General features: G+C 32.5%; 1 protein-coding gene across 4 annotated transcripts in view; it reads left to right on the top strand.

Moving 5' to 3' along the window:
- LOC122635761 (RNA-binding protein fusilli) overlaps positions 1 to 12,810 on the top strand; it is a 30,270-nt gene that overhangs the window by 14,553 nt on the left and 2,907 nt on the right. Inside the window, exons 5-11 of one of the 4 annotated variants that reach the window (XM_043826376.1) lie at positions 1,060 to 1,149; positions 4,349 to 4,403; positions 4,492 to 4,602; positions 5,020 to 5,290; positions 5,376 to 5,591; positions 5,671 to 5,904; positions 5,959 to 6,454. In XM_043826376.1, the coding sequence (XP_043682311.1) occupies positions 1,060 to 1,149; positions 4,349 to 4,403; positions 4,492 to 4,602; positions 5,020 to 5,290; positions 5,376 to 5,591; positions 5,671 to 5,904; positions 5,959 to 6,454 (1,473 nt within the window). Of the gene's footprint in view, positions 1 to 1,059; positions 1,150 to 4,348; positions 4,404 to 4,491; positions 4,603 to 5,019; positions 5,291 to 5,375; positions 5,592 to 5,670; positions 5,905 to 5,958; positions 7,085 to 12,810 lie in introns of those variants that run through there. The other 3 variants (XM_043826404.1, XM_043826396.1, XM_043826386.1) reach the window with 3 other exon arrangements.

Genomic DNA, 12,810 nt, shown 5'->3' with positions numbered 1-12,810 from the left:
GAGAGAGAGAGAGAGAGAGAGAGAGAGAGAGAGAGAGAGAGAGAGAGGGAAAAGTTGAATCGTATGTTCTTCGCGTTTAGAAGGCAAGTGACTTAAGAAAGCCTCAGCTGACCAACAGGCCTTATCGCCTGCGGAACACGGTTTAAAGGTCAACCCGGTGAAGATATTGGTAACGACTTGACGACCGATCGAGATATATTATTATGCGCATAAAAGCGCTTCTTCCTACGATTTCCTTTTCTTTTAACAATATTCAATAATCGTATATCCATTTTCGATGATTTGCTACCGAACCTTTCAAAAGAATATTACGAGGACATAAAATAAAAGAAAAAAAGAAAAGAAAAGAAAATTATATCAGTTTTTAGGATGTTGATCTATAAATAAAATCGTTCATCTTTGATGGTTATCATTATTATTAATGAGATGGATAGTTACATCATATATAATGTATATGCTTCTCTATTTAATATTATTATTAAGTGGATAATTATTAGGTATTATTAGATATTGTTAGAACATTATTTAATATATATACTTCTATCTTTAATATTATTATTAGATTGGTAATTGTTAGGTATTATCAGAACGATCAATTATTTATCTGTTTAATATATCTCTCTCTATTTTTCTCTCTAATGTTATTATTAGATAGATAATTATTAGATATTACTAAAACAGGCAATTATTTAACTTTCTTATATCTCTTCTCTCTCTCTTTCTCTAATATTATCATTAGACATATAATTATTAGATATCGTTAGAACTTTATTTAATACATATACTTTTCTCTTTAATATTATTATAACGGATAATTAATTTATACATACGCTTCTAATATTAATTTCAGATATAAATAATAATAAGATATTATTAGGACGAATATAATTATTTTCGTATTATGACGATCGATAAGCAAGATCATTCGTTTTAAATGAAAATATTGATTATTAGAGATAATAATTTAATCTCGTATGTTTCGTATACCTTGTGTTATTTATTTTGAAATGATAAATCAAAGTCTTTGAAATATATTCATCCTTGACAATAGATGATCAGATTTTGGACTACCGCCCGATACAGACAATGATTTTCACGTGAAAGAAATACAGGACATGATTAGCGTGATACAGAGGATGATCAAGGATGGTAAGAAAAAGATTGTAATTGTAGAATGGACCGAAAGTTTTTAGGATAATCGAAAATATCTAAATGATTTTGAAAATCAAATTACTCGAAATTTTTCGAGATTTTTTAGAAAGATCTTTTCTTTTCTTTTTTTTTTTTTAGATCGTTACAAGCTAAACTTGCAGGCTACTTTTCTTTTCAGATTGTAAAACTAGCATAGGCTTGTGACAATCTAAAATGATAAATCTCGAGAAAGAGTATCTAATTAAGTTTTTAAATCATTTAGGAACTTTTGATTCACCCTGTAGAAAGATAAAAGCCATATAAAAATCGTGGATTCCTCTCATTTATCTCAATGGATTTTTAGTTTTTTGACTTTGATCTAGTCTAAGAGCCATCTTCTCTGTCTCAGTATTCCTTCATACGATGAAAGGATATTATCGTCGTGATTTGCATAAATACACATTTGCATTGAAAAAAAGAGAACGAATTCTAAAGTTTAAAAACTCATATCAATTATTTTTAAACGCGCTCGAAAGAGTTTTTATTTCATTTTTACTTAATTCTTTTTTCATTTTTCTTTTTTTTTTTTTTTTCTTTTCTCTCGTACGATATTTTTCACGTAGACTTTTTGAAATCGATTATCGGAACTCACACATTCGCATGATTTTCTTTATAGACATATCTGTAAACAATACTAGCGAACCTTGACCATAGCAGACATATTTAAGATTAACGTTTAAGCGATAAAACCTCTTCCAAAAATTGAATTCGTTCGATTGTAATTATATTCTTCGGTATTGGCATTATTAACATATTAATATTATATAAGGAAAATTCATTTATATATTTATTAATAATCATCGCGATAAATAATTTAGGAATTTTTAATATTTTACATGTTATGCGAATAATTATTCATTTATTAATAATTATGATATTTTCGTGATATGATATTTATATATATAGAAAAAAAAATATCTCAATGTTTCGTCTAATTAAAAAAAAAAAAAAAATGTAATACGTGTGTATATAATATAAATAATATTGAGGGGAGAGGGTAAAATGATTACACGATGAGTCTATATGCTCGTATCGTCTGTTACATGGCACACATATGCACACACATACATACATACTTATATATATATATATATATATATATATATATATATATGTACAGAGTATCGTAGCGATGTAAACGGTGGCTATGTTGTATATTTCTTATCGCTCAGTGATACCCAACCAGCAAAAATACATTTGTCATGTTTTTACTGGAAGGATTTGGATTGTATGAACAAATTAGTATTCACGATCATAAATATTAAAAGAATCGTATTGCGAGACCAACTTACACACATTTCAAAAGAGATATAAGAAAGAAAAAAAAAAAAGAATGAAACCGATATATCTCTTCAAAAATAAATTTTCAATATGTTCTTTGAAAAAATATTATTTTCTGTTATCTATTTAAGAAAAAAGTTGTTTACTAAATTATTGAAACATACGAGACAATTACGTATACATATAATATATGTACTTCTATTTATTATACACACACACACACACACATGATATATGTATACGTGTATACGTATGATATACATATGTATATAACGATACTATGTCTATATTATATATGTATTTCTTATTATTACTTATCGTATATATACATACCTTTATTTACCATATATAGTAAGTAAATACAAAGATATATATATATATATATATATATATATATGTATGTATATAGTAAGTAGAAATTGAAACTCAATGAGAAATGAATCGTGACAATTGATAAAGGTGTACGCGTACGAAATGAGTCAATTCATTTCTCATGGCACGAGCGTTCCTTGGAAGAAATACGAAGTAGTTTCGTTGAAGCAACAAATCGAATAAGCACTTTATGCTCAAGTACGAGAAATAAGAGACAAAGCGAAGCATATAATATTACGACTAAGGAAGCACAGGAACGCTGGACACGTTTCTTCGGTTTATCGAAGGACACTGACAAATGTATTTTTCTTTTTCTTTTTCTTTTTTATTTTTTCTTTTTTATTTTTCATTTTTTTTTGGTTTCCTATCTTTTCTTTTACATTACGAAGTAAGAAATTTAAGAAGAAAAGGACTGAAGATTGCTGAAGAAGTTTTGTAGCTTTTCTTTTTCTTTTTTTTTTTTTTTTTAAACCAAGAAAAAGCAAAAGAATATTTATTTTGTATTGCGAAGTAGGAAGTTAAAAAAAAAGAAAAAGAAAAATGATGCTCGATTTGATAAACGTTGTTTTGAGAATGATTAATGTTAATACAGTTTTGATTTGTATTTTAGGTGTAAAAAAAAAGAAAAAGACAAGAACAACGAGAAAACAAAAAAACATTCATTTACGTTTCAGCATACGTGACTTATACGACGAATTGAATAATTGTTTATATTGTTGATTAAATGTTTCTCGATGTTCTCTTTAATATACCACCATTTTAAAATGGACTAACAATGTTGCGTGGTGCGCATGCGTCGATCCTTTTCCAGTCACGTCCAAACTTCTGCTGTGCATACTTCTTTTTTTTCTTTCTCTCTCTCTCTCTCTCTTTCTCTCTCTCTCTCTCTTTCTCTCTTTCTCTCTTTCTTCTTAAGTACGATCCACAAGCAAGAAGATCGTAATTGGACCGCGAAACGAAGGAACGATTTTTAAATACGTTCGAACGTTTCACAGTAGGCATTTTGTTTAAAAGTAAAAGTCCGTATCGCACGTGATATATATATAATACAATAACGAGCAACGTACGAATTAGGAAATTGTTAACGTTTACAAATAAATCGTTAAGTCAACGTGTCACGTTGCACATACAGTCCGATCAAATCGGCAACAATTTTTCGATTCAACAAGTAGTGCTTTCAATGATTTCGAAGGAATTATGTCTTTCGAAGGAATCTCCAGGGAGCACTGTATTTTTTAATCGAAACGTATTATCGTCACAATGCAAGAGATATTTCTCTTCTGTGGAAACACTATCTCGAGGTTACTTAGAATTTTTACATACATTCTTTTTTCTTTTATTATTATTATTGTTGTTGTTGTTGTTGTTGTTGTTGTTGTTATTTTTATTATTATTATTATTATTATTATCATCGCCTTATAAAGAAAAGATTAAATAAGGGAGTTATCGCAGAAATTTGTTTACAGCTTACTAATGATTTCTTTCTTTCTTGTTTTCTTTTCAGGTCACGTGTTTCAAGCTCCAGAGATAGTTAACATAGTTTTAGAACCTGGCATATGGTGAGTAGTTTAAAGTTATATCGATAGGACTTACTGAGTTAAGACTGTCATTAGAATATAATTGTAATTGTAATTTTATTACTTATAGTTCCAAGGATGAAGAAGTAGACAATGACTGCGTAGTTAGAGCCCGAGGACTTCCTTGGCAATCTTCTGATCAAGATATTGCCAAATTTTTCCGTGGTTTGAATGTTGCAAAGTAAGTAGTATCAGTTCTCTTATGGTTATAGATGTTTATCCAAGATGAATAATAATATCAATGCATTACTTGACTAACTACTGAAATATTTTTATACAAGCCACTTGGAATCACGTAAAGAAGGTAATTGATCAGGCCTTGTGTGATTTTATATTTATAAATGTTAAATCGTTCGTTTATGTGGCTACTGTTTATATCATGCATCTTTTCTCAATGATTTCTTTTCCTAATCAGCATGGTCAAGCACTATGATAAGCATTATCTGCGGGTCATATAGATTTATGCTTTATAATCAGACAGATCATCGCTTATTATATAAATAAGTATGATTAATAATATGTGCCAAAGTACAAGCGTACAGAATTTTCTCAAGGTTTTTAGAAAGAAAAATAATATAGAGGATTCCTTTATTTTTAGGGGTGGCGTAGCACTTTGTTTAAGTCCTATGGGTAGGCGCAACGGAGAAGCTTTAGTACGTTTTGTTAATAAGGAACACAGAGATATGGCACTGAAAAGGCATAAACATCATATGGGACCACGATACATCGAAGTTTATAAAGCTTCTGGAGAAGATTTTGTTGGAGTTGCTGGTGGTACTACGAGCGAAGCACATGCTTTCCTCTCAAGAGGAGCTCAGGTTATCGTTAGAATGAGAGGATTACCTTATGACTGCGTTGCTAAACAAGTGGTACAGACAAAATTCTATGATACCTTGTGTAAATAGGTTATGCAATGGTGATTCATTGGAAAAAACTATGTATTTTTTTCCAAAGATCGACTTCTTCTTATCTGGACAAAAACCTTGTCATGTGTTGGATGGAGAAGATGGTGTACTATTTGTAAAAAAGCCAGATGGTAGAGCGACCGGAGACGCGTTTGTCCTTTTCGCACAGGAGGAAGATGCTGTGAAAGCATTAAGTAAACACAGAGATTGCATTGGCAGTCGGTACATTGAACTATTTAGGAGTACAACAGCGGAAGTACAACAGGTTAGTAAATGCGAAGTTAATTAAATAAAGCACCGAATGAAATCTATTTTTCTTCAATGTCTAAATTGTGATCCGATAGGTTCTGAACAGGGCGATCGATCCAAAGCCGTTCGTTCTCCCAGTACCACCTATTCCACCATTGCAATTTTCTCAATTACTTCCTCAACACATAATCACATCGGGTACGCGTAAGGACTGTGTGAGGCTACGTGGGCTCCCCTACGAGGCACTTGTCGAACACATACTTGAATTCATGGGAGAGCACTCGAAAAACATTGTCTACCAGGGCGTCCACATGGTATACAATGCACAGGTAAGAAAAAAATCATAGGGAATAGGGGAATAATCGAGGCGATAAATAAAAAAGAAAAATCGTTGGTTCTTTCAGGGTCAACCATCCGGAGAAGCATTCATACAAATGGACAGCGAAAGTTCGGCGCATGCCTGCGCGACTCAACGACATCATCGGTATATGATCTTCGGAAAGAAACAACGTTACATAGAAGTCTTCCAATGTAGCGGCGAAGATATGAATCTGGTATTGACAGGTGCAGTAGCTCCGCCATCAACGAAGGCTCTACTATCACCCGGTACGTTGAGCACTCAATCACCCGCATCTCTGACACATTCGGGTCCGGCGACGCCGGTACCGATGCCGGTACCGACGGCGCAGCCTCCCCTCTGGGACATACAGGCGCTCGTACAGGCACAGGCGCAAGCACAGGCAGCGCAGGTTCAAGCTCAAGCTCAGGCGCAGGCGCAGGTGCAGGCCATCAGGAATCAGGACTTTTGGCTGATGGCCTTGGCCTCTAACGCGTCCCCAACCTCGACGACTCCAGCCTCGCCTACCTCCTCGGCGACGAGTAAGACCTTGGCCCTTACCGCGCCCAATCCACCTCATCAAATCCCTGCGTACGCGATGACACCTCCGGCGGCCGCCGCAGCAGCCGCCGCTGCGGCTGCGCTTCATGCTCAACAACCTACTCACGCACCGTTCTTACTCTTCAATGTTCCCTCTCGTATCCCCATATTAAGGGCACCGACCTCTCATGGCATCTTGACACCCATCGTTGCGCAAACCGCTCCTATTAATCCGGCTGCATTGATGGGCCTGAAAAGAACCTGGGAAAGCGCCTTTCCTACCGAAACACCCGGTACGGTAGCCAAGCGTGCCGCGTGGCACCCACCAACGGCAGCTTTTCACGCCCATGCGCCTACTGCTGCTCCTGCCTTGCCCTATACCGCACAATTTTATCCTCAAATATGATACGCGAAATTGACCTTTCTTTCGCATACCATCTACAGACTGCGGTTTTTTTCTATTCTCTCTCTCTATGTACCTACATACATATACTTCTTGTCATTCCACCTACCTAATTGCTATTCCAATTCCTTCCTTCTAACCAATGAGAAGATCTTAGCTAGTCGGTCTTTCTCGCGTTTTTCGGATGGATTTTCTATATATGTATATGTACATATATATATTTTTTTTTTTTTTTTTTTTTTTTTTTAAAGAAAAATATCACACTTTTTGATCGATTTACACTTTTACGTCTTAATATTCTCAATCAGACAAACAAATATTTTTTACGATTCATTAATTTTGAACCTACTCGAATGCCTTTCGGAGGTTCCAAATGAAACTTATTCGAGAATGTGATAAGCAGTAGTACTTACGGACATATGAGAAAAAATAGTTTTAATTTAAATTCATGAAACTTTCACTGGCAGCGCACAAACTGGACTTTCTCGAACGATCGTCCCATTTTTGTTAATGTAGTATATTCTAGGATATTATCGTTTCGATTCTTTGTTCGCATTGTTCGCGATTACGATTAAAATTTCGGAGTCACGAAGAGAATTATGTCAATCGATTGACATATAAAATTAGTTTTCTACGTTGACGGAATTATTTCGCGACAACGCGTTCAGGAAAGTGCCTTAGAAAAAGTAAAGAATTAGAAATGTGTATATACGAGACTTGTCCTTCGTAAAAATCGTCTCGTAATCTTACGATCGTCACGCATACGTACGTTTCGTGTACGTTACGTGTACGTATATATGCATATATCTATATGTACACGCGTGCAGATTATTAGTAGAGATGCCTATGCGTATATATATTCTTTATATATATATATATATGAATATAGGTTATATATAAAACATATACATATATATATATAAATTTATATATTTTGCTAGAAATATTTCTATTAGTTTTTATAATGTATGGACATTCCATCCAATGTTATATAGATTAAGTCCTCATTCCAGAAAAATTAATCTTCGTTTTTCCACTATTTGTCTATCTTGTGCACGTCTCGCAACATTCATTCGAATGTTTGAAATACGCGCGCGATCGTTCTCCGTATCAAAAGTTTCTCGCGCATGCGCGCGTCTCGTAGACTGTTTAACAAAAGAGACAAAAGAAAAAGACGTGCGAACGACGTGTTATTATATTTTTCTTAAAATTCCAATAACATAGTAGAATTGTCTATTTCACTGCCAACACGACGAACAGTTTGTTATCGTCAGTTTCCTTTTCTTTTTTTTTTTTTTTTTTTTTTCTTTTTTCTTTTTTTATTCGTCGAATTATTATCGCCGGTAATATTTTAAACTTCATTCCTTCTTGCCATGCTTTTGTATCTTTATTATGGATGGAATAGAAATGTTATAGAATATATAAGAGAAACGGAATGAGAAAGAGAAAGAGAAAGAGAGAAAGAAAGACAGAGAAAGAGAGAGAGAGAGAGACAGAGAGAGACGATCGCGCGAATATATAGACGTAGGATCATAAGCCCGCGAAATTTCAAATCTGCGGGTACATTTAACGGAGTGGTTGCTGCATGTCGTGTTCCGTAGAAGGGACGTGCGTACAAGTACCTGTTAATATTTCTCTTAGTTCTTCTCTTATCCTTGCTCGAAACGGGTGATCGTACGATCTGCCTTGTTTCTTCTTTTTCTTTTTCTTCGATTCCTCTTTAATCCTTTTTTCCAATCGTAATGATTTACGATATAACCATATAATTTTTTTTCTTTATGGTCGTTGTCCTTCCATTTCTTTTTTTTCTTTTTTCTTTTTTTTTTTTTTTTTTCCATTATCACGTTCCATATTTGATCGTTCATCCCCAGCACCTTGTAACTATCTTCTTGATATAATAATAATTAATAATTAATAATAATAATAATAGTAATAATAATAATAATAATAATAATAATAATAATAATAATAATAATAATAATAATAATAATAGTAATAGTAATAATAATAATAATAATAATAATAATAGTAATAATAGTAATAGTAATAATTTTTGTCTAGATACATATATATATATATATATTGAATTTATATATATATATATTTATATATATATAATTTTTTTGTTTTAATTACTTGTTTACGTGGTAGACCTTACAATTATCTCAGCCACAAGCCTATTTTTGTTTGACAGGATGCGGTAGCGTTTATTAGATAGAATCGAGTAGTATTCTTTCTTTCTTTTTTTTTCTTTTTTTTTTCTTTATTTTTTTTTTTTTTTTGGTACGTTGGGTAACGTCGGACGTTCGCGTGATTTACGAAAAAGAAAAAAAAAACAACGAAACTAAAATGGTGAAATATTTATCATTAATTTTGTTGTCATTGTCGTCGTCATCATCATCGTCGTCGTCGTCGTCGTAGTCGTCGTCGTTGATCGTTGTTGTCGTTGTTATTATTTTCCTCCATTTATTGTACTTACAACAGACACACGCACATATATATATATATATATCTATATCTATATCTATATATATGTGTATATATATATATATGTATATATATATAATCAATACGACGCGCGTGTCCGACGTTACTGCGAATAACATAGATTCAAGAATCGGGTATTGCCTGCCGACGCTTAAAGTCGGGATTGCGCTTCCTGATTCGGCTTTACATTAGCATTAATATTACATCAATTAGATATAAACGAGTGGAACGTTGCGAGACGTAAAGAGAAATTGATTTAAGAATACTTTCATTTCCACTTTTTAACTTTTTATCTTTCATACACATACATACATATATATATATATATATTTATTTATTTATATATATAAATATATATATATATATATTTTTTGGCTCACTTTTGTCTCGCATCGTTTTAGAAAACGGGTGCATCTTGGAGAGAGCGCGTCGATTAGAGTTGTCCGAGTTGAGACACGTCTAAATGTTTATCGTACGATCGATCAATGATAGATCGATGGATCTCTATGGATCTTTTATCTTTTTCTTTTTCTTTTTTTTTTTTTTTCTTTTTTGTGACATAAATTAATTTGTCTTCCTTTTCTTACTTATACTTATATCGTTACAATAACTTCGTTTGATATATTCGTTTAAACGATACGACGTGTCTAACTCGTGCATCATACTCATATCCTTAGTTGGTACTTATTTACATCGTATGTTTTAATGGTTCACGCCTTGGTGGTAACGAAGGATGGCTGCCCCCATATGCGAGAGATCGACATATATGCGTGCACATTACATGTTCTAATTGCATTATCTTTTTTTTTTTCTTTTGCCGTTAGCTTTCGCTGGGAAACTATCACGCGACGCCGTCAAAATCACGAAACGTTGATATATGCACTTTTTCTAGTTACTATTATCTCTTTATTTTATTTTTTTTTTTTTAATATATATGTAAAGGGAGAGAGAGAGAGAGAGTGAGTGAGAAAGAGAGAGAGAGAGAGAGAACGAATGAATGAAAAAAAAAAAAACAAAAACAAAAAATCAGCTCCTTGCCCTTGCATTATTATAATTAAGTGCACACGAACACACATGCCGCTAAATCCATCTTCTATCGATCTCCTATTATTATTATTATTTTTTTTCTTTTATGTATTATTTCTTTTCCTTTTTTTCTTTTTCTTTTTTTTTTTTTTTGTTTTCAACTAACTCCAAAAGCTACATCTTAGATATCGTGACATTATTATTTTATTACGTTGAATGTGTTTGTTTATTTGTGAATTGCTAACATGGTGACTGACACAGTGTCGTTTCTATTATGAATTACTTTCTTCTAACTCTTGGCATTTTTATTTCATTTACTATTTTGTTTTATACACTCATACACATATATATATACGTATATACACACATACACGCATATATATATACACATATAAAATATATATATGCATGTCTAACATAAATAATTGTCTGTGTTTGTACATCATACATGAAAAGAAAATTTTTGCAAGGAATCATCAAAAAAAAAAAAAAAAAAAAAAGTAACGAAAAAAAGCAAACGAGTTTTAAATATTTACATTATTTATTAGTAAATGCTGTTACTTTGTATTCTGTTCGATTCTCCTTTTTCTTTTCTTCTTTTTCTATATGTACATATACATACACATACATATATATATATATATACACACACACACGCATATATATATATGCATCTATGTACATGTAATGGAGTTGATGGAGAAGAGTTTTAGTTTCACCCATGTCTCGTGAATAGGATTGTCCCGGCGAAAGCTGACGCGCGTAAAATTCACGCATATTCGTTGAACACATAGCGTGGGGCGACATTATCTCTCTTCTTTTTTTTTTTTCTTCCCCCTTACCTGTTTGATCTTTTTTCCTCTTTTTTTCTTTCTTTTCTCTATTTTCTTCTCTTTTTTTTTTTTTTTTTTTTTTTTCTATGCGACCGTGTGTACGGTACGTTTCTCCTCTTTCTTCTTCTTCTTCTTCTTCTTCTTCTTCTTCTTCTTCTTCTTCTTCCCTAATATTCTTTCTTTTTTTTTTCCTCTTTCTTTTTTGTTACGAAAGGTGTGCCCTTTTTTTTAAAAAAATAGCGTTTTTTTTTTTAATTACTGGGATGTAGGACATTCTCACTCACACATAGATACATGCATACATACGGAGAGGTGGTACATTAGTATACATATGCACACATTAAACACTACATTACCACACGTATACATATGCACCATCCATACATAGATCATAATAATATATACATACGTACACCTATACACACACACACAAATCCTTTTTTTTACATCTTGTATACACTCTCTTGTATTATCGACGATTATATCGATGGTGAACGATCGTGTTTAATAAATGTGCCTTGTGGACATACATATCTTTTTGCTTGCCGGGTTGGTGGACTCTTACCCTGATTATTATTACCTCGCTCGGTGTTTGTACTTTTCGTCATAAATATTCTTTGATTTGATTTTCGAATTTGAAATAGATCAAACAATAATGTATTAATTTCTTTATTAAATCTTTTGTTTCTCTCTTACCTTTTTTCTTAGATTTTTCACATCTCTTCATCCTCACGAAGAAGTTCATGAGCGAAAAGTACAATCATCGTTTCTTGTTACGTTCTGTATATTTTTTTTTTTTCACTGGGCTCGCAGGTATCTTTGGTGTCTACGGATCAAGTTGGAGATTTTCTGTGTCGTAATTCTTGATTCTCTCTTTATCTTACTTACAGGGTTTTCTCTCTCTCTCTCTCTCTCTCTCTCTTTCTTTTTCTGTTTCTCTCTTTCTCAATCTTTCTCTCTCTTTCTCTCCTTTACGCTCTTTCTGTCTGTCTGTTTGTCTCTCTCTCTCTCTCTCTCTCTCTCTCTCTGTTTTTTTTTAGTATTTTCCTTCTGTGTTTATCTCTTTTGATCTCTCCCTTTTTTGTTTTTATTTGGCTCTCTTGCCCATTCTCGATCCATCTTTCTGCAGTTATCTCTTTCCTCTCTAATTTGTTCCGACGGTATAATCGATATATTTTTTCTTCGATATCTAGGTTCATATTTTAAACATTGTCGGATTATCATTTCGTTTCTATAATTTTCATTTTTTTTTGTTTTTTCTTGTTTTTCTTTATACGAATCAATATCAATGCAATGATTGATCTCTAATCGTATCATTGCAACAATTTAATCCTTTTCTATTATGCTACGTGACATTAGTAGATCTATTTTTCCAAATTCTTTCAGAATCCTAATGAGATATCTATCAATTAGATATAGAAAATACACGAAACATATGGAACTTTATTAGTATTAATTATCGCACTTTTCTCGATTTAATTGAAACATATTTTTTTTAGTAACACAAATTTTCCATTTCCACGTCAAATTTAATTGGTTGCATTAATTCAAATGGAAAACACAAGAGAGAGAGAGAGAGAGAGAGAGAGAGAGAGAGAGAGAGAGAGAG

This window comes from Vespula pensylvanica, chromosome 1, assembly GCF_014466175.1.
Source record: "Vespula pensylvanica isolate Volc-1 chromosome 1, ASM1446617v1, whole genome shotgun sequence".
Classification (NCBI taxonomy): domain Eukaryota; kingdom Metazoa; phylum Arthropoda; class Insecta; order Hymenoptera; family Vespidae; genus Vespula; species Vespula pensylvanica.
This window is presented reverse-complemented; position numbering and strand designations above follow the sequence as displayed.